At 42.3% G+C, this 27,586-nt stretch overlaps 2 protein-coding genes across 7 annotated transcripts in view; both read left to right on the top strand.

Moving 5' to 3' along the window:
• The window catches only part of NDRG3 (NDRG family member 3), a 107,748-nt gene extending 86,373 nt beyond the window's left edge, over positions 1-21,375 (top strand). For 3 of the 6 annotated variants that reach the window (XM_060189286.1, XM_016186140.2, XM_060189296.1), the window contains 8 exons: positions 1,512-1,615; positions 4,022-4,087; positions 4,202-4,253; positions 13,960-14,007; positions 16,608-16,643; positions 16,749-16,800; positions 18,713-18,751; positions 19,806-21,375. In XM_060189286.1, coding sequence (XP_060045269.1) covers positions 1,512-1,615; positions 4,022-4,087; positions 4,202-4,253; positions 13,960-14,007; positions 16,608-16,643; positions 16,749-16,800; positions 18,713-18,751; positions 19,806-19,987 — 579 coding nt within the window. In that variant the 3' untranslated portion in view covers positions 19,988-21,375. The remainder of the gene's footprint in view (positions 1-1,511; positions 1,616-4,021; positions 4,088-4,201; positions 4,254-13,959; positions 14,008-16,607; positions 16,644-16,748; positions 16,801-18,712; positions 18,752-19,805) is intronic. The other 3 variants (XM_060189299.1, XM_016186141.2, XM_060189301.1) reach the window with 3 other exon arrangements.
• A 5,182-nt stretch (positions 21,376-26,557) lies between these two features.
• Positions 26,558-27,586, top strand: part of SLA2 (Src like adaptor 2) — a 40,802-nt gene continuing 39,773 nt past the window's right edge. Inside the window, exon 1 of the mRNA XM_007518434.3 lies at positions 26,558-27,177. The gene's annotated coding sequence lies outside the window, so the exon portion shown is untranslated. The remainder of the gene's footprint in view (positions 27,178-27,586) is intronic.

The following is a 27,586-nucleotide window of genomic DNA, read 5'->3' as shown; positions in this document are numbered from 1 at the left end:
GAATTCTCCTGGTCCTATTTGGTATGACTTCCAGAGGAGTGTGAAATGTATGTGGCTTAGGAAAGGCTAGTCTCGGGGAGGCACTAACTCAGCACCACATGGCTCTTGACATTTGAAAAAATGAGAGAAGGCAGCGCCTTTACCCCCCAGTTCACCATGAGCAACATGCCATTGACATTATCACATGCCTTATTAAAGCATTAGAAAAGCCATAATGAACTCTGGAAAAGGCTTCACAGAAATAAAAATGTCAGTGAAAAAAGAAATCATGCAATGTTCACACTAAAAGAACTTTAGAGATTATCTTGTTCTGTTCTCATATTTTACTGACAAGGAAACTGAATTCTAGAGGAGGTGACAATGTGGACAATTATTGGTTCAGAGAGGGGATCCCTAGCCTCTTTTCAGAGAAAAAAAGAGTGGATTGGAGGATAATGCTTCTGACATTTAATTACAGAGTGAATTTACACACTCATCAGCACCAAATAATTATTGGACATCAGTTGGGTGTGCTACAGTGCAACTCAATTCTGACTGGTTATTTACCGAGAGAAGATAGCATCAGATCACATATGATTTCCCCCTGTAAGACTGCATCTCCCCATCCTTCTTTTCTCCCCAAACTTCAGATATCAATGAAAAGTCCAGGTTATCACCTGGACTTCTTGACAAGGTATAGATTGGAGCTTCCCAAAACCCCTTCTTTTGTATTGGATTAAACTGTGAGAGTAGCTCACAGAATTTGGACATGTTCTACTTTGTTGTTGTAAAGGGGTGAGAAAAATGAATAGTGGGTTGGGGGGCCGGGTGGTAGAGCAGCGGGTTAAGTGCAAAGCGCAAGGACAGGCGTAAGGATCCAGGTTCAAGCCCCCAGCTCCACACCTTGGATGGGGAAGCATAGATCTTTGTTGGTGGATGTATTGTGGAACTATGCCCCTATAATCTTGTCAACCATTATGAAATAACCATTATGAAAATATGTGACACTGAATCAGTTTGAGGTCTATAAAATTCCAAGAGCAAGGAAGATGGTTCAGCAGAAGAATAGCTACCTACTATGCTTATGTGAGATTCTGCGCTGGGTTTGATACACATTATGAGAATAAATAAATAAATACACATGGGTGGTGGAGTGGTACTTTGCTCTCTGTCTCTCTCACTCTCAAAAATGTTTTTAATTATTAAAAATAAAAAGTTTCTAATAATCTTGTGATCTGTCACTTAATGACTTTTTACCCTCTTTGCTTTGGTGGCTGAGGTTGACTTCATGTTCCTGGGGGAAATGGGGCTGTGTTGTGGAAATAAAGTTTATTTGCTTCTTTAAAAATATAAATAAATAAAAATAAAGAGTATTTAATTCATTCAGTTCACCAACACCCATCTAGCATTTCTGCCCAATCTCCCATTACAGGTAGGAAAATTAAACTTTGGCTCTTGAGAATGCAAACCAAATAAGATACACCTGTACCATAACTCAGAAGTTTACCTGTGTCTTCTTTTAATTGTTCTAGGAAGAGTTACAGGCCAACCTTGACCTGATTCAAACCTACAGGCTACATATTGCCCAAGATATCAACCAGGAAAACCTACAGCTCTTCCTGGATTCCTATAATGGGTACAGTTGTTTCCTATTATTTCATGTATTGTAGACCAAGTCTAGAAAGATGAGGGAAATTTAAAGTTGAAGGAAGGGGAAGTAGGATTCCTCATATACTATTTCAGTTTAGTAGAAGAGGAAGGTTTTTTTTATGAAAACAACTTCCAAAAAGAATAAACTAAAGGCCATTTGGGGTGCAGTCAAATGCCAGTTGTAGTTTTAAGATGTTTTGAAACAAAGTAATACCTAATTTTTGCACACATATAAGTATACCAGTAATTTGAAGTGACACAGAAAAAATACATATGGCAGAAACAAAAGACCTTGGACCTTTGAATCAGTTTCTCTTCCTGGTATCTTTTCATCAGGCAAAAATAATATACAGGCACATTAAATTCTCTTTTGTGTTCCAAAACTGTTGTCACTGAGACAGCCTGATTCTTTTATTTATTTATTTATTTATTTATTTATTTATTTTCCCTTTTGTTGCCCTTGTTGTTTTTCATTGGTGTTGTAGTTATTGTTGTTGTTATTGATATCATCGTTGTTAGTTGGGACAGTGAGAAATGGAGAGAGGAGGGGAAGACAGAGAGGGAAAGAGAAAGATAGACACCTGCAGATCTGCTTCACTTCCTGTGAAGCAACTCCCCTGCAGGTGGGGAGCCGGGGGCTCGAACCGGGATCCTTATGCTGGTTCTTGGCTTTGTGCCGCTGTGCTACTGCCTAACTCCCGAAAGCCTGATTCTTAACTTGAGACCAGCTTCTCAAAGGTAAAAGATGTTACCACTTTATGGGAACATGGTACATTAGAAAGAAAAAGCTTGCGGAAATAGGTCAGCTATAACTTCCTAAGTTACACAACCATTAAGGAGCAGTCTTGTTTTTTGTTTTGTTTTTACAATATATTTATTTTATTTTAATTTAACCAGAACACTGCTCAGCTCTGGCTAATGGTGGTGCGGGAGATTGAACCTGGGAAGTTGGGTTCTCAGGCATGAGAGTCTCTTTGCATAACCATTATACTATATACCCTCACCCTAAAGATTTATTTTAACATGAGAAAGATGTGGACTAAAGGTGGGGATGTGGAGAGATTGGACACCAAAGCATCACTCTGGTACAAGCAGTGCTGGGGATTGAATTCAGCACTGTGGGGTTTTTTGTTTGTTTTGTTTTTGTTTTTAAGTCAGTACTCTAGCCATTGCCCTATCTCCTGAGCCACTGCAAAGTCAGATTTTGAGCCCTCTTTCTAGCTGCTTCTGTATAAGAGTCTCTTTCTTTTTCTTTCTTTTTTTTTTTTTTTTTTTTTTTTTTTGCCTCTAGGGTTAGTACTGGGGCTCGGTGCCTGCACTATGAATCCACTGCTCCTGGAGGCTATTTTTTCCCTTTTTGTTGCCCTTGTTTATCATTGTTGTTATTGCTGTCGTTGTAGTTGTCGTTGGATAGGACAGAGAGAGATGGGGAAGACAGACACCTGCAGACCTGCTTCACGTCCCAGAGGCCACTTTTCCCCCTTTTGTTGCCCATCGTTGTTATTACTGTTATTGTTGTCATTATTGTTGGATAGGACAGAGACCTATCTTGAGAGATGGGGAAGACAGAAGGGAAGAGAAAGATAGACACCTACATATCTGCTTCACCGATTGTGAAGTAACCCCCTTCCAGGTGGGGAGCCAGTGGCTCGAACCAGGGTCCTCACTCTGGTCCTGCACTATGCGCTATGTGCACTTAACCTGCTATGCTACTGCCCGGCCCCCATGAGTCTCCTTATTTTCAATTGCAGTCAGAAAGGCTTATTAAGTACTATACTGAATCATGTTCATTACAAGGAAAACATTGCCCCCAATTTTTTTTCCTTTTTTTTTTTAATAATTTATTTCTTTATTGGGGAATTAATGTTTTACATTCAACAGTAAATACAATAGTTGTACATGCATAACATTCCCCAGATTCATCATCTTTCATGGACTTTTTTTTTTTTCCTTTTTTAAGGAATTTATTTTTATAGACTAATTGGAAAATTAAACAATTAAAATAAGGATTTCAGTAGTGTTGTCATTGAGTATTGAAGTTGAAGTTAGTACCTTTTGGTATCCTACAGAGTTCATCAGGGTCAAACAATGAGCCTTATTCCTGTTCTGTACCACTGAAATGACCACTTGTAAGCAACATGCTCTTCTCTCATCAAATGTGAAAGAAAGATGATTCTCAGATCCTTTAATATGTATTGGCTTTCATAACTTGGAAAGAACCTGAATGGCTTTTTTTTTTTTTTCCCCTTATTAACCAAAGTACTACTCAGTTCTGGTTTATGATGGTGTGGGGGATTGAACCTGGGACTTCGGAGCCTCTGGCATGAATTTTTCTTCTTCTTTTTTTACATTTTACAGTCATTTTACTTGATTGCTTCCTTTGTTTCTCTAGACGCAGAGACCTGGAGATTGAAAGACCCATACAGGGACATAATGATAACAGATCAAAGACATTAAAGTAAGTTTGAATTTCCCCACTGAATGACTAAAGACAGTAACAGTCTTTCTTAAATAAATTTATTGTTCACTGAAACATATGTACAACTTGCTAAGTGTCAATTTTTTCCCCCAGGTGTTCTACTTTATTGGTGGTTGGGGACAGTTCACCTGCAGTTGAGACTGTGGTATGTCATTTATTTATTTATTTGATTTTATTGATTGATTTTTAACAAGAGATACAACCACACAGAGAGAGATATCAGAATACTGCTTAGCTCTGGCTTATGGTAGTGCTGGGGATTAAACCTGGGTCCTTGGAGCCTCAGGCTTGTAAATCTTTTGCATAAGCATTATGCTGTCTCCCCAGCCACATGGTAAGTATGTCTTAATATGTGAATATGAGCAAGACTAAAATACAATAAAGGTTACATAGTGGGAGTCGGGCAGTAGTGCAGCGGGTTAAGCACACATGGCGTAAAGTGCAAAGACCAGCGTAAAGATCCTGGTTCGAGCCCCCAGCCCCCCATCTGCAGGGGAGTCACTTCACAGGCGGTGAAGCAGGTCTGCAGGTGTCTTTCTCTCCCCCTCTCTGTCCTCCCCTCCTCTCTCCATTTCTCTCTGTCCTATCCAACAATGGCGACATCAGTAACAACAATAATGACAACAACAATAAAAAACATCAAGGACAACAAAAGGAAAGATAAATAAATAAATATATAAAAATACTTTTTTAAAAAAGGTTACATAGCATGATGCTTATTAGCACAATGCTGATGAGTAAATAGTTTGTTGTATCTAGTTGCACATATCAGGGTCTGCTCTTCATTTTCTATTTTGAAAAAAAGTAATTCCTCATCAGTCATTAGGTTTCCTCAGAAGGTATCAAAATTGGAGCCAAGAGATAACTCATCTGGTAGAGCACATATGCCACAACCTAGATTTGAGCTTCCAGCATCACATGGGAGAACCGTACCAGCAGGTGCTGTGGTGTGTCTCCTTCTATCTCTGTCTCACTCAGAAATTTAAAAAGGAATCCACTGGTCATGAAAACACCAGTGCTAAAAAAAAAAAAAAAAAAAGCAATGTCAGTGTTATCTTTGAATGTTATGTGTGGTACAGCTCGCTTAGTGACAAATAGCACAACTGAGCATCATTTGCCAGACTTTGCAAATTAATTATCAAATGTCAGATGTCTAGCAGCCTTAGCCTTCTGCAGCCACCATCAATCTGAAACTATAATAGCAAGATAGATGTTTTTTTCACTTCCTCCCTCTGAAGCACATAACACAATATACATAATAGTGTTCGTTGTAGAAAACATAGATGAAAAATCATGACCCCATTACCAGATGATAACAACTCAGGTTGTACTAATTACACAAAAGTTTTAGAAATTGATTACTGGACACTATTAATATTACTTTTCAATATAAAATCAGTTTTTTAAAATATTTATTCCCTTTTGTTGCCCTTGTTTTTTATTGTTGTTATTATTATTGTTATTGATATCATTGTTATTGGATAGGACAGAGAGATGGAGAGAGGAGGGGAAGACAGAGTGGGAGAGAAAGATAGACAACTGCAGACCTGCTTCACCACTTATGAGGTGACTCTCCTGCAGGTGGGGAGCTCAAACGAGGATCCTTACTCCAGTCCTTGCACTATAAAATCAGTTTTGTTTTTTTTTTTAGTCAGTTTGTCTTTTTAATAGTCAGTCTAGTAAATGTGCTCTTATTTGACCTTATTCTCCTATTGGTTATTTCTGTTTATATAGTTTTTTGCCACCAATAAGAAATTTACTCATTTTGGAAGGCAGCTATGCTCAAACACTATACTACCAACACAACTAATTTACTGGTTTTATAACAAGTAAATTTGGATAGAAACAGAAATTGAGGGGGGAAGTGAGGAAGAGAGGACCCCCTGCAAGTGGAGACTGAGGACTTGAACCCAGGTCCTTTCACACTAATGCATGTGTTTTACCAGGTGTCCCACTGCCCAGGTGTACATAGAAATTTATTGGGGTTTTTGTTTGTTTTGCCACAAGAGTTATTAATGGGGCTCACTGCTGGCACTGTGAATCTACCATTCCTGGTGACCATACATATATATTTTTTTTTCTTTTTCTCCTACTTTATTTGATAGGACAGAGAAAAATTGGGAGATGAGTGGTCTGGGAGTTGGCGCAATGGATAAAGCACTGGATTCTCAAGCATGAGATCCCACGTTCAGTCCCCAATAGCACATGTACCAGAATGATATCTGGTTCTTTCTCTCTCTCCTCCTGTCTTTAGAATAAAATCTTTAGAAAGGAAGGAAGGGAGGAAAGAAGGAAGGAAGAAAGAAATTGAGAGATGAGGGGGAGATAGAGAAAGAAAAAGATAGACACTTGCAGACTTGCTTCACCATGCAGTGTACTCCATGTAGATGGGGACAGGGGCTTGAACTCAGGTCCTTATATATGCTAATATGTGTACTTAACCAGGTATGCCATGGCCCAGCCAGAAATGTACTTCTTTTAAAAACAAATCCAAGTGCTGACACTATTCAGAAAAGTTTAACAGGTTTATTTATAATTGTTATAAAGTTGGACTGCTGAACTTCCTTCAGTAAGACATTTTGACTAGCAGTAATGCTTTATATATTCCCACATTTTTTAAAGATTTTATTTATTTAATTATTAATGAGAAAGATAGGAGAGACAAGGAAGCAGATATTACTCTGGGGATTGAACTCAGGATCTCATGCTTGAGAGTCCAATACTTTATCCACTACACCATCTCCCAGACCATTATCCCCATATTTATATTAAAAATTCACATACAGGGGGCTGGGTGTAGCCCAACGGGTTAAGCGCACATGGCACAAAGCACACGGACCAGCATAAGAATCTTGGTTCTGTGGTCCGGGAGGTGGCGCAGTGATAAAGCTTTGGCCTCTCAAGCATGAGGTCCTGAGTTCAATCCCCAGCAGCACATGTGCCAGAGTGATGTCTGGTTCTTTCTCTCTCCTCCTGTATTTCTCATTAATAAATAAATAAATAAAATCTTAAAAAAAAAAAAAAAAGAATCTTGGTTCTAGGGAGTAGGGCGGTAGCACAGCAGGTTAAGCACACGTGGCGCAAAGCGCAAGGACCAGCATAAGGATCCCGGTTCGAGCCCCCAGCTCCCCACCTGCAGGGGAGTCACTTCACAGGCAGTGAAGCAAGTCTGTAGGTGTCTATCTTTCTCTCCCCTTCGCTGTCTTCCCCTCCTCTCTCCATTTCTCTCTGTCCTATCCAACAACGATGACAACAATAATAACTACAACAACAACAAGGGCAACAAAAAGGAAAATAAATAAATAAAAATAGAATCTTGGTTCTAGCTCCTGGCTCCCCAACTGCAAGGGGGGGTTGCTTTGCAAGTGATGAAGCAGGTCTGCAGGTGTCTTATCTTTCTCTCCCCTCTCTGTCTTCACCTCCTACCTCAATTTCTCTATCCTATCCAACAGCAGCAGCAGTAACAACAAGGGCAGCAAAATGGAAAAAATGGCCTTCAGGAACAGTGGATTTATAGTGTAGGCACCGAGCCCCAGCAATAACCCCTGAGGCAAGAAAAAAATTTCACATACAAAAACAAAATTGAAAAAACTGCCGGTCCATAATTTCTGTCCTCTATTTCCTATTACAGTTACATACTTAGGTACCCTTGACCCCCATGGAAGAAAATGCCTAGCATTTCAAACTACCAATAACAGGAAGAAGATGATTTTTTTTTTAATTAGGGGACTGGTTGGTGGCACACCCAGTTGAGTACACATGTGACAGTGCACAAGGATCCAGGTTCGAGCCCCCTGCAAGGGTAAAACAATGCTGCAGGTATCTCTCTGCCACTCTTCCTCACTATTTCCCCCTTCCTTCTAGATTTCTGGCTGTCTTTGTCCAATAAATAAATAAAGATAGTAAGTTTTTTGAAATGAGGGCCGGACAGTAGCGCAGCAGGTTAAGTGCACATGGTGCAAAGTGCAAGGACAGGCATAAGGATCCCAGTTCAATCCCCCAGCTCCCCACCTGCAGGGGGATTGCTTCACAAGTAGTGAAGCAGGCCTGCTGGTTTCTTATTTTTCTCCCTCTCTGTCTTCCCCTCCTCTCTCAATTTCTCTGTCCTATCCAACAACAACTATAGCAATGACAATAACAATAATAAAAACAACAAGGGCAACTACAATGGAAAAAAATGGCCTCCAGGAGCTGTGGATTCATAGTGCAGGCATCGAGCCCCAACAATAACCCTGGAGGGGGAAAAAAAAAAATACTGCTGAGTTCTGGCTTATGGTAGTGTGGGGGATTGAACCTGGGACCTGGAGCCTCAGGAATGAGTATCTGTTTGCATAACCATTATGCTCTCTTCCTTGAACAATTTTTCCTACCTTTTTTTTATGATATATTTCTCATAATAAGGAATATCCCCCCTTTCCAGAGTGCTGTATAACTCTGGTTTTTGCTGGTGTGGAGGATTGAACTGGTACTTCAGAGATTCAGTCTTCTGCAGAACTGGATGGTGGTTCACCCAGTTGAGCATACATACTACCCTGCTCAAGGACCTAGGTTCATGCCCCTGGTCCCTACCAGGAAGGAAGCTTCAGGGGCCATAAAGCAACACTGCAGGTGTCTCTCCTTCTCTACCCCCTTCCCTCTGTCCTGTTAAAAAAAGTTAAAATGTTTGCCCCAGAGATAGCCCTGGTGCAATTTTTTTAAAAAGGCTTTTACATAACCATTATGCTATCTCCCCTCACCCCATAGTGGATGCTTAAGCACATTTTCCATGTCAGTGAGGCATGCTGACTGGACATCTTTTGGTATGATTATTAACACACTGGCATAGTTAGCACAAATTGGTTTCTTCAAAAAGGCCAACCAGATAGGTTGCATCTTTTAAAGCACCAGTAGCTGTGCTCTGAAAGCACAGATCTGTTTTTGAAGTCCTGGACAATTTCTGTCACCAGATGTTAAAGGGGAGTTTATAAATTGAAGTTTAGTAGACTTCTGATGACATCTAATTTCATGAAGTGCACAGTATCAAGTCTGTAATGGTGACGTCTCTTCACCCCTCCAGTGGAGGGCGTACTCTTGCAGGTTTTGTAGGAGCCAAAGTAGAGACCTCTTTACTCTGTTCCTCCTTCAGCTGGAGCTAGGCAAGAAAGAGGCTAAACGCCCCTCTCCCCTTAATGATTTTGCTCTTGGACTGTTGCATTGCATGAATCTTTGATTTTCCTGGGGTGGATTTCCAGAAGCAGAAGTGGATTATTATTATTATTATTTTTAACCAGAGCACTGTTCAGCTCTGGCATATGGTGGTGTGGGGGATTGAACCTGGGACTTTGGAGCCTCAGTCATGAGAGTCTTTTTGTATAACCATTATGCTATCTACCCCTGCCCAACAGAAGTGGAATTAATGTGTCAAAAATCATAAACCTGGGAGTCGGGGAGTTGGGCAGTAGCGCAGTGGGTTAAGCACACGTGGCGCAAAGCGCAAGGACCTGAGTAAGGATCCAGGTTCCAGCCCCTGGCTCCCCACCTGCAGGGAAGCTGCTTCACAGGCGGTGAAGCAGGTCTGCAGGTGTCTATCTTTCTCTCCCCCTTTCTGTCTTCCCCTCCTCTCTCCATTTCTCTCTGTCCTGTCTAACAATGATGATATTAATAACAACAATAATAACTACAACAACAATAAAAAACAAGGGCAACAAAAGGGAAAATAAATAAACAAATTTTTTTTTAAAAAATCATAAACCTTTGTAAGGTTTTTGGTATATTTTTCACCAGCAATGTATGAGAGTGCCTCTTTTACAACTTCTGTCCAGCATTGGAGCTTTATTTTTTTTAGCATTTAATTAATTTGATAGATTTAAAATGGTGTCTCACTGTTTTAATTTTCACTTCTAAAAATTACACATGATGTTGGCAAGTTTTTTTCTGCGGGACCACTGCTCAGCTCTAGCTTATGTTGCCTCAGGTATGAAAGACTTTTTGCAGAACCATTATGCTACCTCTCCAGCCCAGCAATATTGTCATTGTCTATTAGCAAGACTGTCTACAGCATATATAATTTAAATATCTATATGAAATTAATCTGGTTTTCTTTGATAACTTTGACTCCTACAAATTTTAAAGTTAAATATTATTGGGGGTGGGGAGAAAGGTTATGGAAAATGACGTTCAGGCTTGAGGCTCCTAAGTCCCAGGTTCAATCCCCCACACTACCATCACTTGCATGTTCTCTCCTCCTCTTTCTTTGACTAAGATGAAAACAAAATATATTAAAATAGGGGATCAGGCGGTAGTGCAGCAGGTTAAGCGCATGTGGTATAAAGCACAAGGAATGGCATTAGGACCCCGGTTCAAGCCCCCGGCTCCCCACCTGCAGGGGAGTCGCTTCACAGGCGGTGGAGCAGGTCTGCAGGTGTCTATCTTTTTCTCCCCCTCTCTGTCTTCCCCTCCTCTCTCCATTTCTCTCTGTCCTATCCAACAACGAACAACACCAACAATAACAGTAATGACCACCACAAGGCTACAACAGGGGCAACAAAAGGGGGGGGAAATGGCCTCCAGGAGCAGTGGATTCATGGGGCAGGCATTGAGCCCCAGCAATAACCCTGGAGGCATATATATATTTCAAAGGATTATTGCGAAGGGAGTTTACAGTTCTGACATCAATTCTGTCAAATTTTTTTCCTCCATCAAGTAGTTAATTTAGTTTGACTGAGACACTATTTTACCTAGAGATAGCTTTAGATCCCCCAAGTATGTGCTCATACTTCAGAACCTTGTGCTTCTTACCAACTATATATATCTGACCAACTATAGGTAGGTAATTTCATCCATCTCCCTTTGGATTTTCTTAATTTGTTGGTGTGACTCATAAGACTCATTTTACTAAATACTCAGATGGAAGAGATGCACAGAACAAAATATGATGGAAGGTCAGGGGACTTCACTGGTGGTGGGTAGAGGTAGAGGGCTGCCATTTTCCCAGCACCTTCACTGTCCACCATCTTGGAAATTAACTGACTCCTGTCCTTTCGTTAAGTCAGCCAAGCTCAGTGCCAGTTTGACATTTACTTTTGGGTTCTTATGGAAGCTTCATTATAGAGGCATGATTGATTAAAGCATTATATTGATAAATTGAACCAAATCACATACCTCCTCATGCTCCCCAGAGGTGAGGATGTGGGAGTGAAAGTTCCAACCCTGTAAGCAAGTCGATGGTTTCCCCTGGCAACAGCCCCCATCCTTAAGTTACCTGGGGACTTTCCAAAAGTCTCATCAGTATAACTAAAGATGTTTTCATGGCTCACTTTGCTTTGGAAACTCCAAGGGTTTTAAACAATCAATGATAAGACCAAGTATATATTCCCTGTTACAAGTCACTGTCAACAAAATCTGCTAAATCAAAACTGTAGACATGGGGAAATCTTGTGGGGTAGGATGAGGTAGATGTGATGACAGAATACATTCACACCTTCCTTAATTGTCCTGTGAAGCATTCATCTGGTCTATGATTCATTGTCTGGCTTAAACACACAGGAAAATAACACTCAAAATTTCTTTAAACTTCCCAAAGACAATAAAAATATAATGATGGTTTCAGCAAAAAGGAGTTTGAGGGGAGCCAGGTAGTAGCACCGTGGATTAAGTGCACATGGTGCAAAATGCAAGGACTGGCTCAAGGATCCGGGTTCGAGCCCCTGGCTCCCCACCTGCAGGGGTAGGTCACTTCACAAGCGGTGAAGCAGGTGTCTGTCTTTCTCTTTTCCTCTCTGTCTTCCCCTCCTCTCTCAATTTCTCTCTGTCCTGTCCAACAATAGCAATAACAATAATAGCAACAACAAGGGCAACAAAAATGAGAAAAAATAGCCTCCAGGAGCAGTGGGTTCTTAGTGCAGGCACTGAGCCCTAGCAATAACACAGGAGCTAAAGGGGGGGGGGATTTGAGGGGGCTAGGGAGATAGTTCACTAGGTAAGGCATGTGCCTTGCCATGCCTGTGTCCCAGGTTCAAGAGCTAAAGGCACATGGGAAGTGTTACTGTTCCAGAGGAAGCTCCAGTGCTGTGGTGTCTCTCCCTCTCTGTCATTGTGGGAATGAATGTAAAAGTGGTCCTAGCTCTACAGGAAAGAAAAAAAAAGTTTATAAAAATCACTCTTTTCTGGGAGTTGGGTGGTAGCACAGCGGGTTAAGCGCAGGTGGCACAAAGCTCAAGGACCGGCATAAGGATCCCGGTTCGAGCCCTTGGCTCCCCATCTGCAGGGGGATCGCTTCACAGGTGGTGAAGCAGGTCTGCAGGTCTTTCTCTCCTCTCTTATCTCCTCTCCTCCCTCGATTTCTCTGTCCTGTCCAACAACAGCAATGACAACAACAACAATTATTTATTTAGATTATTTACTTATTATTGGATAGAGACAAAGAGAAATTGAGAGGAGAGGGAGAGAGGGCAGGGGTAGATAGCATAATGATTATGCAAAGAGACTCTCATTCCTGAGGCTCCAAAGTTCTAGGTTCAGTTCCCTGCACCACCATCAGCCAGAGCTGAACAGTGCTCTGGTAAAAAAAAAAAAAGAGACAGACACCTGCAGCCCTGCTTCACCACTTGCAAAGCTTTCCACCTGCAGGTGGTGACCAGGGGCTTGAACCTGTGTCCTTGTGCACTGTAATGTATGCACTTCAAGGTGCACCACTACCTGCCCCCCTCCATCTACAACTTTGAAAAAAAATGTTAAGCCTTATTAATTAATTATTAATAATGATTATGCAAAGAGACTTTCATGCCTGAGGCTCCAAAGTTCCAGGTTCAGTCTCTGCACCACCATAAACGAGACCTGATCAATGCTCTAGTAAAAAAAAAAAAAAAAAAAGGAGGGGTGACACACCTGTTATAGTGCGTAAGGACCTGGGTTCAAGGCCTGGTTCCCACCTGCAGGGGGAAAGCTTTGCAAGTAGTAAAGCAAGGCTGCAGGTGTTTCTCTGTCCTGCTCTGTCTCCACCTCCCCTCTCAATTTCTCTCTGTTTCTATTCAATTAAAAATAAAGATTTTGTTTTAGTCTCTCTTTTTTATTTTTCTCTCCCCCTCTGTCTTCCCATCCTCTCTCGGTTTCTCTTTGTCCTATCCAACAACAATGACATCAATAACAGATAGAGGAGAGAGAGAGACACCTGCAGACCTGCTTCACCACTCACAAAGCTTTCCCCCTGAAGGTGGGGGCCGGGGACTCAAACCTCGGTCTTTGGGTACTGTAACACGTGTGCTCACCCAGGTGCACCACCACCTGGCCCCAGTACAATGGCCTTTAACATGTCTACTCTATCCCGACTCCCATATATAAACTCTATCTGATGTGTGTGTGTGTGTGTGTGTGTGTGTGTGTGTGTGTGTGTGTTTTAAAATTTTATTTACTTAATTTTTTTCTTTTTTTTTTTTGCCTCCAGGGTTATTGCTGGGGCTCGGTGCCTACACCACAAATCCATTGCTCGTGGAGGCTATTTTTTTTCCCCTTTTGTTGTCCTTGTTGTTTTGTCGTTTTTGTGGTTATTATTGTTGTTATTTATTATTGTTGTCATTGTTGTTGGATAGGAAAGAGAGAAATGGAGAGAGGAGGGGAAGACAAAGAGGGGGAGAGAAAGACACCTGCAAACCTGCTTCACCACTTGTGAAGTGACACCCCCCCCCCCCGCAGGTGGGGAGCCGGGGGCTCGAACCTGGGTCCTTATGCTGTTCCTTGCACTTTGTGCATGTGTACTTAACCCGTTGCGCTACTGCCCAACCCCCCCCAAAATGAACTATTAACCTTGAAATATGATTCCCATGCAGAGTGTTTTTTTTCTATCAGTTTTATTTTTTTTTCCTTTTTTTTTTAAGGTTGAATGCAATTCTCGCCTGAACCCCATGAATACAACTTTGTTAAAGGTAAGATGATCTGTCTCGCATTGCTGCCAGTCATTTGTGAGTAATTTTTTAAAATATTTTATTTATTTATTAATGAGAAAGATAGGAGGAGAGAGAGAAAGAACCAGACATCACTCTGGTACATGTGTTGCTGGGGATTGAATTCAAGACTTCATACTTGAGAGTCCAATGCTTTATCCACTGTGCCACCTCCTGAACCACTTGTGAGTAATTTAAATACGGTTAAGATTTAAAACACCGGGAGTCGGGCGGTAGCGCAGCTGGTTAAGCGCAGGTGGCGCTAAGCTCAAGGACCAGCATAAGCATAAGGATCCCGGTTCGAGCCCCCAGCTCCCCACCTGCAGGGGAGTCGCTTCACAAGCGGTGGAGCAGGTCTGTAGGTGTCTGTCTTTCTATCCCCTCTCTGTCTTCCCTTCCTCTCTCCATTTCTCTCTGTCCTATCTACAACAACAACATTAATAATAACTACAATGATAAAACAACAAGGGCAACAAAAGGAAATAAAGAAAGCAAAAAGAAAAAATATCAAAAAAAAAAGATTTAAAACACCCTGTTTCTTTAGTAGTTGCTCAGAAAGAAGAAATTCATTTCTCTCTTCTTTATTCTCTCATTCTCTTTATTTAAAGATGAGAAGTATAGGAAGAATAAAATAAAATGTACCTATAATCCTACAAACTAGAAGTAACCTCTAATACAAGTAGTGGTGTCTTTTTCCTATACAATTTTTGCATCATTTAATTATAAGGTATTGAGGGGGCTAGCAGTGACATACTCAGTTAACTCTTGTGTTGCCATGCATAAAGATGCTAAGTCTCTGTAGACGAGTGCATTGAGGAGATATATGTGTGGATATACTTATCATTTATTTTGCCACCAGGGCTATCCCTAGGCCTCATTGTCTGCACAATGAATCTTACCACTTCCAGTGGCTTTTCTTTTTTTTTTTTTTCATGGAGAAATTAAAAGTGAGAGGGGAGGTAGAAAGGCAGACAGAGACACCTGCAGCATTTCTTTACCACTTGTGAAGCTTCCCTCCTCCAGGTAGAAAGTAGGGGCTTAAACCCTGATTCTTGCACATAATAATGTGTATGCTACTGGGTGCACCATTGCTTGGATCCCATGAATATATTTATTTGTTTATTTATTTATTTTCTACCAGAGCACTGCTCAGCTCTAACTTACGGTGGTACAGGGGATTGAACCTGGGACTTTGGAGCCTCAGGCATGAGAGTCTGTTTGCATAACCATTATGCTATCTACCCCTCTGCCCCCATGAATATATTTAAACAGGAAGTTAAGGAACCTAAATAACTCAATCCTGTTCTATTTGAAAAGATTCATGGAGTGGCTGGGGAGATGGTAGGGCAAATGACTTACATGTGTGAGGCCCAGGTTTGATTCTCAGCACTACACTGGCCCTAAATTTGTGCTTTGGTGTGTCTTCCCCTATCCTCTCCCACTCTGGTTTAAAAAAAAAAAAAAAAAAAAAAACCTGGGGAGTGGGAGGCCAGGCAGTGGCACATCTGGTTAAGTGCACACATTACAATGTGTGCAAAGACTCAGGTTCAAGCCCCTTGTCCCCACCTGCAGGGGGAAAGCTGTGGTGAAGTAGGGCTGTAGGTGTCTCTCTGTTTCTCCTGTTCTATCTCCCCTTCCCCTCTGAATTTCTGTCTCTGCCTCTGTCCAATAATAAAAGTAAATAAATTTTTTTTTAATTTAAGATAGTATAGTAGTTATGCAAATAGACATCCCTGAGGCTCAAAAGTCCTAGGTTCAATCCCCCGCATCACCATAAGCTAGAGCTGAGCAGTGTTCTGGTTAAAAAAAAAAGAATAATTTTTTATTTGTGATTAATGGTAGGTTACAAGATTATAAAGTTACAGTGTATAGTTCTACACCACATCCGCCACCACAGTTCTGTACCCTCACCTTCCTACCCCCCATCTTTATTGATTTATTGGATAGAGACAGCCAGAAATTTAGAGGGAAGGGGGTGATAAAGAGGGAGAGAGACAGGAAGACACCTGCAGCCCTGCTTTACCACTCGCAAAGCTTTCCCCCTGCCAGTAGGGACCAGGGACTTGAACCCAGTTCCTTGCGCATTGTAACATGTGTGCGCAAGGGTGCGCCATCACTTGGCCCTGTTTTTTCTTCCCAAATTCATGTGTATCAGATCTCTAGATTCCATATGAGTGGAACCAGCTAGTAGTTGTCTTTTTTTTTTTTTTAAGAATTTATTTTTAGTAGGTTTTTTTTTTCTTTAGTAGTTACCTTTCATCTCTTATTTTACTAAGCATGATCACCTCCAGTTCCATCCATTTTGTCCCAAAGGACACAATATCATCTTTTTTGGTTATAGAGTAATATTTCATGGAATATATGTCCCATAGCTTATTTAGCCAGTCATCTGTTAATGGGTATTTAAGCTGCTTCCACTCTTTGGCAATTGTGAATAATACAACTTTGAACATAGGGATGCATATGTCCCTAAAATGAATTATTTCTAACATTACCAAAAAAAAAAAAAAAGAGGAGGACTCGTGAATGTTCAGCACAATTTCCTAAAACCCCAGCTAACTTATATGTTTTTCCTCTTCTAGATGGCAGACTGTGGTGGACTGCCCCAAGTAGTTCAGGTAAGGAGCTTTGTTTAGTTGGTTGGTTGGTTGGTTGAAATACTTGTTTGATTCTATGTCTCTGCCTATGCAAAGATTAACTTGTTCTTACTTTGTTCTCCCTAGCCGGGGAAGCTCACCGAGGCCTTCAAGTACTTTTTGCAGGGAATGGGCTACAGTGAGTAGTACATGACTTTCTATCTAGCAAACATTTATGAGTGATGGGGTCATTCTGACATCTAGGTATCCCATAATTCTCAACACATAACCATCTCTGTGCTAGCCAGCCTGAAGCCAAGAAGAAACCAAAATTTTCAGAGAGCATTCATGTATACATATATAATTATTTTTAAACCAGGCACTCTGCATTTATAATCTTGAGAGGTAAGTTTTGTTGTTAGCCCCGTTTTTAGAATAGAAAGCTGAGACTCAATGGAATTGAAGCCCATTTCCCAAGGTCACAATTCATATACAGAGTTAGGTTTCAAATCCTAACTATCTGGTTCTACTAAAGCTTAGGTTTTCCTAGTTGTGAATCTGAAATTATGATTTGCTTCTGAACTCAGCTGGTTCATGACTCTCAGCCTAGTGAAATGGCAACTCCACACAGGCAGTGAATTTGCACAGTATTTTTGAGTAAGTCCAAGGATGTGTCTGTACTATGTACCACTGTCCTGGTCTGGTGTTTTTGTGAGGCCCCCTGATCTTCTTCATTTGTCATAAAGTATCTACATTTGCTCCTTTCTAGTTTTAAGAAAGACACCCTTCTGCCTAGGTACAGAGCTCATTGCCCAGTGTGATGATTTTGCTTCTGTCTTTGATATCTGTGTGTTGTCATCATTGAGTAACTGGTTTAGGCAGCAGCTGGACCACTAGGTACAGGCCTGTGCCTGACAGGCAGACCATGTGTGTCTTGTCTAGAATGGCTGTGTCATCCCTGTCTGTGAGCCACTGCCAGCCGGACCCACACTTACATCCCTTTGGCTCACTGGAAAAAGCCCTAGTCCCTCTCCTAAACCATTCTTATCCCTTTCCTAGGAAACAGCTGATATCCTAGCCCCTTTTTTTAAAATGAGAAGTACCAGGGTAATTTTTGTTTTATATTTATCAATGAGAGAAAGAGGAGGAGAAAACCAGATATGTATCACATATGTATCACTCTGGCACATATGTGTTAACAGTCAAACTCGGAATCTCATACTTGGGAAAGTTCAATGCTTTATACACTGAGCTAAATCCTGGACCACCCAAGGTACTTCTGTGCCTTTTATGATGGTCTTTTTGTTTTGACTGTTTTACTTTTTATGTGATGCCAGGGTCAAACCCAGGACTACATGTATGCAAAGTATGTGCTCTACCACTGAGCTAATTACCACCACCCTCTGCAGCCCTCCCTTAGCCTATTTCTTATCCAAAACAGCATGGTTGTTCCTAGTGAAGGGGAAAACAATTAGCTTAAACTAAAAAGTTTAAGCTAATTGAAAGTAGCATCTGAGGGGGCTAGATGGTGGCACACAGTATGAAGCGCAAGGACCCCAATTGGAGCCCCTGGCTCCCCACCTGCAAGGGTGTCGCCTCACAGTGAAGCAGGTCTGCAGGTGTCTATCTTTCTCCCTCTGTTTTCCCCATCCCTCTCAATTTCTCTCTGTCCTATCAAAAAATAAAAAAAAAAAAAAAATGGCCACAGGAGTAGTGAATTTGTAGTGCAGACACTGAGCCCCAGCAATAACCCTGGAGGTAAAAAAAATAAGTAAGTAACACCTTAGATACTATTGAAGCATTATTGATTAGCCTCACCTCCTCTCTGGGACCTTAAAGTAAACTTCTTGAGAGAGAAAACTAGAAAAGTTCTCCAGGCAGCAGTGACTGTGACTGCCTGGATATGGTAAGGTGAGAGATTGTGCACATTTACTTAAGATATAAAAGGCCTGTGAAAGAAATCAGCAACCTTGAACTCAAATAAATGCAATATTCAAAATTATTCTTCCCTGGCTGAGAGTATTCTGTCAGTGTCTACTGGGCAACCGAGGCTGCCACTTGGCATTCTCGAGTCACTAACCTGCCTTTTCCTGTGTCCGTCCTGCTTCCAGTCCCGTATGTGCAGCTCAGTCACCTGAGCACCGAGTCAGGTACCTCCCTCTCTGCCAGCCCTGCCCCTGCCTCCCAGCCACGCTCTCCTGGCTGCATTGGCTGCCTGTAGCATGTCCGCGGTTTTCCTGTACAGTGAGAGCCCGATAGAACGTGGCTCATTGTGCCCCCAAAAGGATCAGCCTGCAGGTCCAGCCCTGTTACCCCAGGAGGAAAAAACAAACATTTGTTATAATAACCAAGTTTCCTCATCCCAAATTCAGAGTCACAGCAGCAACTGAAAATTGATCCCACTACCACTTACTGATCCGTGAGTTAAAACCCAAACACAGGAGTTGAAGGGTAGCCTTGATTCTAAGTAGGAGTGTGGGAGCCTGTGCCCAGAGAACTCTGGAGGTCATGGCATCTTTGACCCCAGCATTGAAATGACAATTGGGAGTATGACTGGTGCCTCAGGAAGACAGGCAGGGAGGTTATGCCCAGGTAATGCTCTGTCCTGGCCAAGCTCAAAAGATCTTAGAGTAATAGCAGTGACAGAACAGGAGTGTGAGTTAAACACCCACCTCCAAAGCTCTTTTTTCACAGGCAGCCTATTCTGCACTGCCTGTGCTCAGGCCAGCTCCAGGCTCACCAGCCCTCACACCTTCCTAGTAATCTTCTCCCCAGCTAGCAAGGGTAGTCTGTGGACACGGATGGTAGTCTTGTTGTATCGGGCTTGCACTGTGTTTGTCAAACACTTTATACTTGTGTGGTTTGTCTTTTGGTTTAGTCTTGCATGCACTACAGTGTTTTGGCTACCTCTTAGGTTCCCAAAGCCTCCTTCCTAGTCACTGTATGAATGGCGTGAGGGGCTCTACTCTGGACTTCAGTTTCTCCTAATTCTGCAGACTAGATCAGCTGAGATTTCAGTCAGATCCAGATTAAAGCAGCCTTGCACATAGCTACTCACATAGAACAAATAATGCAAAGAGCAAATGGCTAAATCTTGTCTTGGGGGTGTTGGAAAAGCTAACTATCTAGCCTCTAGTAAATCTTGTAGATTAGCCAGACTTCACCAGGGCTTTACTTTCTAGTGCTTTTGGTTCTTTCTTACAGTACCGTCTGCCAGCATGACCCGGCTCGCCCGATCACGAACCCATTCAACCTCGAGTAGCATTGGCTCAGGAGAAAGTGCCTTCAGCCGATCTATCACCAGCAATCAGTCAGATGGAACTCAAGAATCCTCTGAGTCCCCTGATATTGTGGACAGACACCAGACCATGGAGGTGTCCTGCTAAGCAAATGCTCCTCCCTTGGACCATACAAGTCCATCTCTCTTCAGTCACTCCATAATATAACATTTCATCCAGCAAACTGGCATCTGCTCTCTAACTCCTGCATGGCCACTGACTCTCTCTTGGTATCTTGGATTTATCATTCTCTCTGCCTGCCCACATCCCCTTTTGTATGTACTGAGAGCCACCCCTATGCCATTACTGTAACATTCCAGCATCTTTAGCTGATCAGATCTCCATATCTTCTCTTACCAGCTTTTCCCTTGCTTTCCCAACTATGTATCTGATAAGATTCTTTGACCCTCATGTATGTGTGTGAGCACGTGTGTCTGTTTGTGTGTGCATAGTTCTTTAATTTTAGACATGCTTTCTTGTAGAGCTTCTGCAAAAAAGGGACTTTTTTCATTTTTTAATGATGTTTTTAGGGAAAACATGCAAAACCTGTTTCTTGATTGGATAGGTTATTGCATTCTCTTTTGGTCTCAAACTGGTCGATAAAATTTGCAGACTAAGTTTAAGAAAGAGCAGCTCTGAAGAATGTAGACAATAATTACTATGTGGACTAATGACTGATCATGACCGATAGAAAAGTACCTGTAATAGAGAGAGGCAGGCAGGGTGGCCCGCCACCTCCTCCTGTCTAGATGAATTCCTATACCCTATAAATAGAAGGAGGAGACGTATTTGAAGCACACAGATGATGAGGTTCTGATACAGTGTGGAATTTTTCCAAGGGGTGAGTGTGGTTTCATTTCTGAGCTCTTCACATAGGAAGGCGGAAAAGAAAATGCCAGACTACCAGTGTGCCAGAGCAAGATTGCTACCCCTTCAGTATCTGTTACTGCTTCTCAGACATCAGCAAGAAGTGCTTTTCAGGCCTGTGGTGGACAGTGTCTTCATTTTTCCATTCTCTAAATGGGGAAAGAGGTAATCTGAAAATTACATAGATGGTGAGGCAATGATTATGGAAAAGAAAAAAAAATTAACTCGATGTTGTGTTTAATAAGTAATGCCTTAATTTCAGAAGACTTAATAGAAGCTAAATAAAATTACATAGAATCAACTTCTCAGAAAGATTCTTAAGTCCATGAACTCTTGTTTTAGTAGGAGAAAAAGCAGCTGTCTGTAAGGGCAGCCTGTTCAGGCAAAATTGTGATACTGTCTACTGCTTTGTAAAGGGGTCAGAGGCAAGCATGGTGAAACCACCTGCCACACAGCAAGAATCCACTCTTCAGGGCACCAAGATGCAAGCTCAGGGTTACAGTTCTGAACCGTGGGAAGGGGCTTGTCAGACATAGTATTTGCTTTCTGCTAAGACAGGGAATGTGTCACTCCGCCAGAGTACAACTTTTTACAGATTACTAAATAAAGCTGTATATGTCTCATTGTTACCTGGTTGCTGCTGGTGTTATTTCTCTCAAACCACTCACTGGGGCTCAAGGGTGAATATTCAAATTATAGTATGTGGGTTCTGCTAAGCATTTTCACATACTGCTCATTATCTCATCCTGTGAGGAACTGAAGACTCAGGATAAATAGCCCAATGGCTAGGGAAATAGCTCACTTGGTAGAGTATCAGACTTGCATGCCTGAGGTTTCCTGTTTGATCCCTGGTGCCGCATGTGCACGAGTGGTGTTCTTGCTTGTCTTTCCCTTTCTTGTCTCCTGTGGAACTCTCATATGTAATAAATAAAATATTGAAAATAAATAATTTGCCCATGGTTGTACTAGTCAGTCCAGCCAGGATTAAGCCCCAGACCCCTCTGACAACATCTATATTTCCCTCAAATCAATAATCATGAGAAGCCCTATAGTGAGGTTTGTGATGAAGGAGAAGCTATAGTCCTGGAAAGGTGTTCCACACCTCAGTTCTGCCATCTGTGCAATTTATTGTGCCCCTACCCTTAAGTAAACTACAACCACTTTTTGGGGCTTCTTCAACAGACTAGCTTGTGTTTCTCCAAATAAAACTTTGCATCCTCCAAGAGTAATTTCAGGAGGCCACCATCATTTTTGAATGCCCCAGAATGAATCATTAGTGCATGTTGCCATGTCTGGAAAACACAGACCCTGACCGTTATGGTAGAGCAGATGAAACAAATGTACATGGACAGATGCAGGTCACCAGACTGGGCTCTGACACTATGGACCAATAATTCTGGATCTTGAAGAGGTTCATGTTGTGTTTTTGGGGAGCAAATGTATTTGTATTTTTTATCAAAGAATCATGCAGTACTGGTAGCACTGAATGCAATCCTGAGCTATAAGTCTGCACGGTTCTTTGCAGCTGGTCCTATAATGGCAGAACCTTTCATCTCCCCTTTATTATTTACCATGACCCAGCATTGTCTTCAAAACAGAGAAATAAACCATCTTTTCTCCGGTATGACTTTTTGTTGTTGAATTACCACCACTGGATGTACCTTCGTTCTGAGCTTGCCTTTTTTGACTTTGACCAAAACCATGTTACTCACACAAGCAGCAGGAAGTCTGTTCAGTCATCCCTTGATCCCCTTCACAGACATGATAGACTGATTTTGGGCTCCTGCGTTGTCAGCACAGTTAATACAGCCCTTACTGGAAGTCCTAAAGGAAATCCGGAATTTGGCCCAGAGGACCAACTACATCCTCACTTTGACATCTTGAATGCCAGAAAGGGACAGGCCATGTTTTTAACAGTGCACACTTTCATGTTCAAGGTTCGTGACCTAGGCACAAGCCCCTGGCCACCAACCACACTGGAAACATGATGTAAAGGAAAAGTTTCATAAGTGGTAAAGCAGTGCTGTGGTGTTTCTTCTCTCTCCCTGTCTCTTACCCTTTATCTAGAGGAAAAAGAAAGTAAATAAAGAGTGGGGCCAGGTGACGGTGCATCTTGTTGAGTGCTCTTGTCACAATGTGCAAGGACCTGGGGGAAAGTTTTGCTAGTAGTGAAGCAGAGTTATGGGTGTCCCTCTGTCTCTCTCCCTCTCCACTCCTCTCTCAATTTCTGGCTGTCTCTATCTAATAAATATAATAAGAAAAAAAATTTTATTAAATTAAAAGCCTACCAGGAGCAGTGGAATCATGCAGCTGTGAAGCCCTGGTGGCAAAAAGAAAAAGTAAAGTGCACCTTGCACAAACCGTGACAACATTCAGAATGAGAGTTGCCTGCCTTCCCACGATGCCTTGTGCAGGAGTCAGGCCACAACTGACTACCCCTAACTTCACTCATTATTCATTTTTATTCATTTCTTCCTGATTAGTCAAAAAGACCCAAATCATGGGTGCCTGCTTTGTGAGCAGCTAGGAAGTGGCCAGGTACACTACACAAGATAACTGTTAAGCTCTCATCTGGCTGTTGCTGCTTAGTTCTCAGAACATTCTGCAGGGTGGGCATTTTTATTACACAGAGGTGGAGCCACTGGTTAGAGTGCAAGGAATTAACCAATACTACCTAACTTGAAAAAGTCCTTGTGAGTGGTGGCTCATTTGTAAAGCACATATTTTTCAATGAACACATACCTAGATTCAAGCATAAGTGGTCCCTTACTTTGTTACCAGAGCACTGTTCAGCTGTGGCCTATGATGGTGTGAGGGGTTGAACCTGGAACTTTAGAGCCTCAGGCATAGGAGTCCATTTGCATAACTATTATGCTATCTACTCTCCACCCAATAAAATTTTTTATTTATTCCCTTTTTGTTGTCCTTGTTTTATTGTTGTAGTTATTGTTGTTATTGATGTCGTCGTTGTTGGATAGGCCAGAGAGAAATGGGAGAGAGGAGGGGAAGACAGAGAGGGGAGAGAAAGATAGACACCTGCAGACCTGCTTCACTGCTTGTGAAGCGACTCCCCTGCAGGTGGGGAGCCAGGGCCTCGAACCAGGATCCTTACTCCTTTGCGCCACCTGCACTTAAACCACTGAGCTACTGCCCGACTCCCATAAAATATTTTTTAAAAGAAAAAAAAACAAGTTCTTCCAAAATCAAAGTGTTCCTCTGGTTTTGTTCTTTTTTATTGGCATCAGAGTTATTGGGGCTCAGCACTAGGACTACAGATCCATAGCTCCTGGTGGCCATTTTTTCTTTATACTTTATTTGGATAGAGACAAATTTAGAAGGGGGAGAGGAAGAGGGGAGGAAGTAGACACCTGCTGACCTGCTTTACCATTAGTGAAACTTTCCCCCTGCAAGTGGGGACTGGGGACTTGAACCCTGGTCCTTGTGCACTGAAATGTGTGCACTTAACCAGATGTGCCACTTCCTGGCCCGTTTTCATTTTCTTTTCAGCCTTTTATTGAACACCTATAGTGATAGCCCTAAGACACCACCTGCACGTTTTCTATTACCCTAGTAGGACACAAGCTAGTTTCATTTTATGGTTGAGAAAAAAAGGCCCAGAAGTGACTAGTTTACAAATTACCACACAAGTGATATGTATATCTGGAGAACTGGGTGGCGGTGCACTGATTGAGTGCATATTACCATGCTCAGGGACCTGAGTTCAAGCCCCCAACCCCCACTTGCAGGAGGAGAACTTCATGATTAGTGAAAGTATTGCTGCAGGTATCTCTTTTCAGTTTCTCTCTGACATTAACAAATACATAAAATATTTAAAAGAAAAATTTGAGTTGGGGAGACAGCATAATGGTTATGCAAATAGACTCTCATGTCTAAGGCTCCAAAATCCCAGGTTCAGTCCCCCTACACTACCATAAACCAGAGCTGAGCAGTGCTTTGGTAAATACATATATATATATATATAATTTATTTTTTGCCTCCAGAGTTACCGCTGAGGCTCAGTGCTTCCACTGCTCCTAGTGGTCATCTTTTTTTCCAATGTTGCTATTGCTGTTGCTGCTGTTATTGTTGGATAGGAAGAGAAATCAAGAGAGGTGGGGGAGAGAAAGAAAAAGATACCTGCAGACCTACTTCACCGCTTGTGAAGCAACCCCCTGCAGGTGGGGAGCCAGGAACTTGAACCGGGATCCTTGCACTGGTTCCTGTTATGTGCACTTAACCCAGTGCACTACCACTCAGCCCCAAAAAATTTAAATTAAAAAAAAAGGTATATGTATTGCATAGAGACAGCCAGAATTTGAGAGGGTATGGGGTGATTGAGAAGGAGTGAGACAGAGAAATACCTGCAGCCCTGCTTTTCCCCTACAGGTGGGGACCAGGGGCTCGATCCCAGATCCTTGTGCATCATAATGTGCACTCAATCAGGTGTGCCACCACCCAACCCCAGAAACAAAAAAATTTTTATAAAGATTTTATTTATTTAATATTTATTTGTTTATTCCCTTTTGTTGGCCTTACTGTTTTATTGTTGTTATTGATGTCGTTGTTGGATAGGACAGAGAGAAATGGAGAGAGGAGGGGAAGACAGAGGGAGAGTAAGATAGACACCTGCAGACCTGCTTCACCGCCTGTGAAGTGACTCTGATGCAGGTGGGGAGCCGGGGACCGGGATCCTTACACCGGTCCTTGTGCTTTGCACCACATGCGCTTAACCCGCTGCACTACCTCCCGACTCCGTATTTATTTCTTAATGAGAAAGATAGGAGGAGAGAAAGGGCCAGACATCACTCTGGTACATGTGCTGCTAGGGATTGAACTCGGGACCTCATGCTTAAGAGTCCAATGTTTTACCCACTGTGCCACCTCCTGGACCACCAAAAACAAAATTTTTTTTAAAAAAAGACCAGAAGAGCTAGTGGATGGCTTAGCAGGTCCTGCGTGTACACTTTACCATATAGAAAATCCCAGATTTGGTGGGAGTCAGGCGGTAGCACAGCGGTTTAAGCCGCATGTGGCGCTAATCGCAAGGACCAGTGTAAGGATCCCGGTTTGAGCCTCCAGCTCCCCACCTGCAGGGGAGTATCTTCACAGGTGGTGAAGCAGGTCTGCAGGTGTCTATCTTTCTCCCTCTCTGTCTTCCCCTCCTCTCTCCATTTCTCTCTGTCCTATCTAACAATGATGACATCAATAACAACAATAAAAAACAAGGGCAACAAAAGGGAAAGTAAGTAAATAAATAAATGTAAAAAAAAATTTTTTTTAATTCTTTGCACCTAGATAAGTGGCTCAGCTAGTAGTACTGAAACTCAGACATGGGTCCTTCCATACTTTGTCCCCCCTAAAAAAATAAATAAAAAATAAAAATATGTCTTGGGCAGGAGTAGTTAGCGTAATGTGAAGAGACTGATAACTGAGGCTCCAAAGTCCCAGGTTCAATCCCCTACACCACCATAAACCAGAGCTGAGCAGTGCTCTGGTCTAGAGGGATGGGGAAGGGGGCACACCAGAACACTGCTCAGCTTTGGCTTCTGGTAGTACTGAGAATTGCTCCTGGGAGCTTGGAGCTTTAGGCATGAAAGCCTTTTGTATGACCATTATGCTATCTTCCCAGCCCTAAAATAAATTTTTTTAACAAAAGAGTCCCATTTTTATTTCTTGCATATTTTGATATAGATATATTATAGTTACAGTTAACTGAAGAATTTTTTTTGTGATTATCTTAGGCCACCCCCTTTTTCAGGTCTATAATGAACAGTCATGCATATACATTTAAAACATTTTGTACCTAAAATAAATTTTTAAAATTCAGGTTCCTGACGGCCTCTGGTGGCTTGAATTCAGACATAGAAGGAGCCCAGAATCAGACTGACAAGACCCACAAATGATGAGTATCAGGAGGCGAGTAGGACATCTACTGCTCCACTTAGGTGTTTTCTGTTTTCCTCAGGCTGGGAAAGCCAGAGAAAAACCTCTCCCTCCAGGGTCATGATGAGGCAGCCTCTTCTCCCCCGAGAAACAGGAACTTGGGGAAGGTGGCTCCTCGATGTTCTGTGATGCTGTCAGAGGAAGCGGGTGGTTGTGAGAACCACAGAGCCTACAGATGTGAGCCGGAGCCCCAAGGACCCTGTGACAGAGCTCAGAGTCCTGGTTCTTCAGACCTTAGTAGGACGGTCCAGTAGACTGGCTAAGGAGCATGGGGCTCCTGCCCTCTCCCGCTTACACAAACTGCTGAGCACAGGCAGATGCAGAGCTGCCCAAAGCACTACGGAGAACCTCTCCCTAGAGATTCTCACAGACCAAGAAGCTTCTGGTAGCAGACTCCTAGAAGACCCCTCCACAGCCCTAACCTCTCTGGCCAGAGCATGCACCTTCACAGAATCTTTGCCCCAGGCCTCCTCTGATGTCAGGAAACTGTAAGTATGCTTGCTTTTGTTTTCCCACAACCTTGGGACGGAGAAAACATGGTCCCCTCAGAGTGGGCTTTACGGTTGGAAAACAAGAGCTCCAAGGGGAGAGGTAGCTCTTGTTGAGGTTATGTGAGGGGTGGTTTCTGAGAGTCTCTGAAGGCACTGGGACCTACCTTGCCCACTGTGGACCACCCCAGAAGATCAACACTCTTTCCTCCAGATCATCTTCATGCCTGTTTGGTCCCATCTTAGTTCCCGACCTGCTGTGTGATTTTGGGGCCCTCTCCAAGTCACAGCCTTCCAAGCACTGTCAGTAAGAGGAGGCTGCTTTATAATTTCTGGAGATACTCAGCTCTACAGTCTGTAGTTCCTCTCAAAAGATGATACGTCTCAACTGGGGTTGAGCTGGGTGGTC

The sequence above is a fragment of the Erinaceus europaeus genome, chromosome 1, assembly GCF_950295315.1.
Source record: "Erinaceus europaeus chromosome 1, mEriEur2.1, whole genome shotgun sequence".
NCBI classification, from domain to species: domain Eukaryota; kingdom Metazoa; phylum Chordata; class Mammalia; order Eulipotyphla; family Erinaceidae; genus Erinaceus; species Erinaceus europaeus.
Note: the sequence above shows the minus strand (reverse complement) of the source record. Positions and strands in the feature narration are given on the sequence as shown.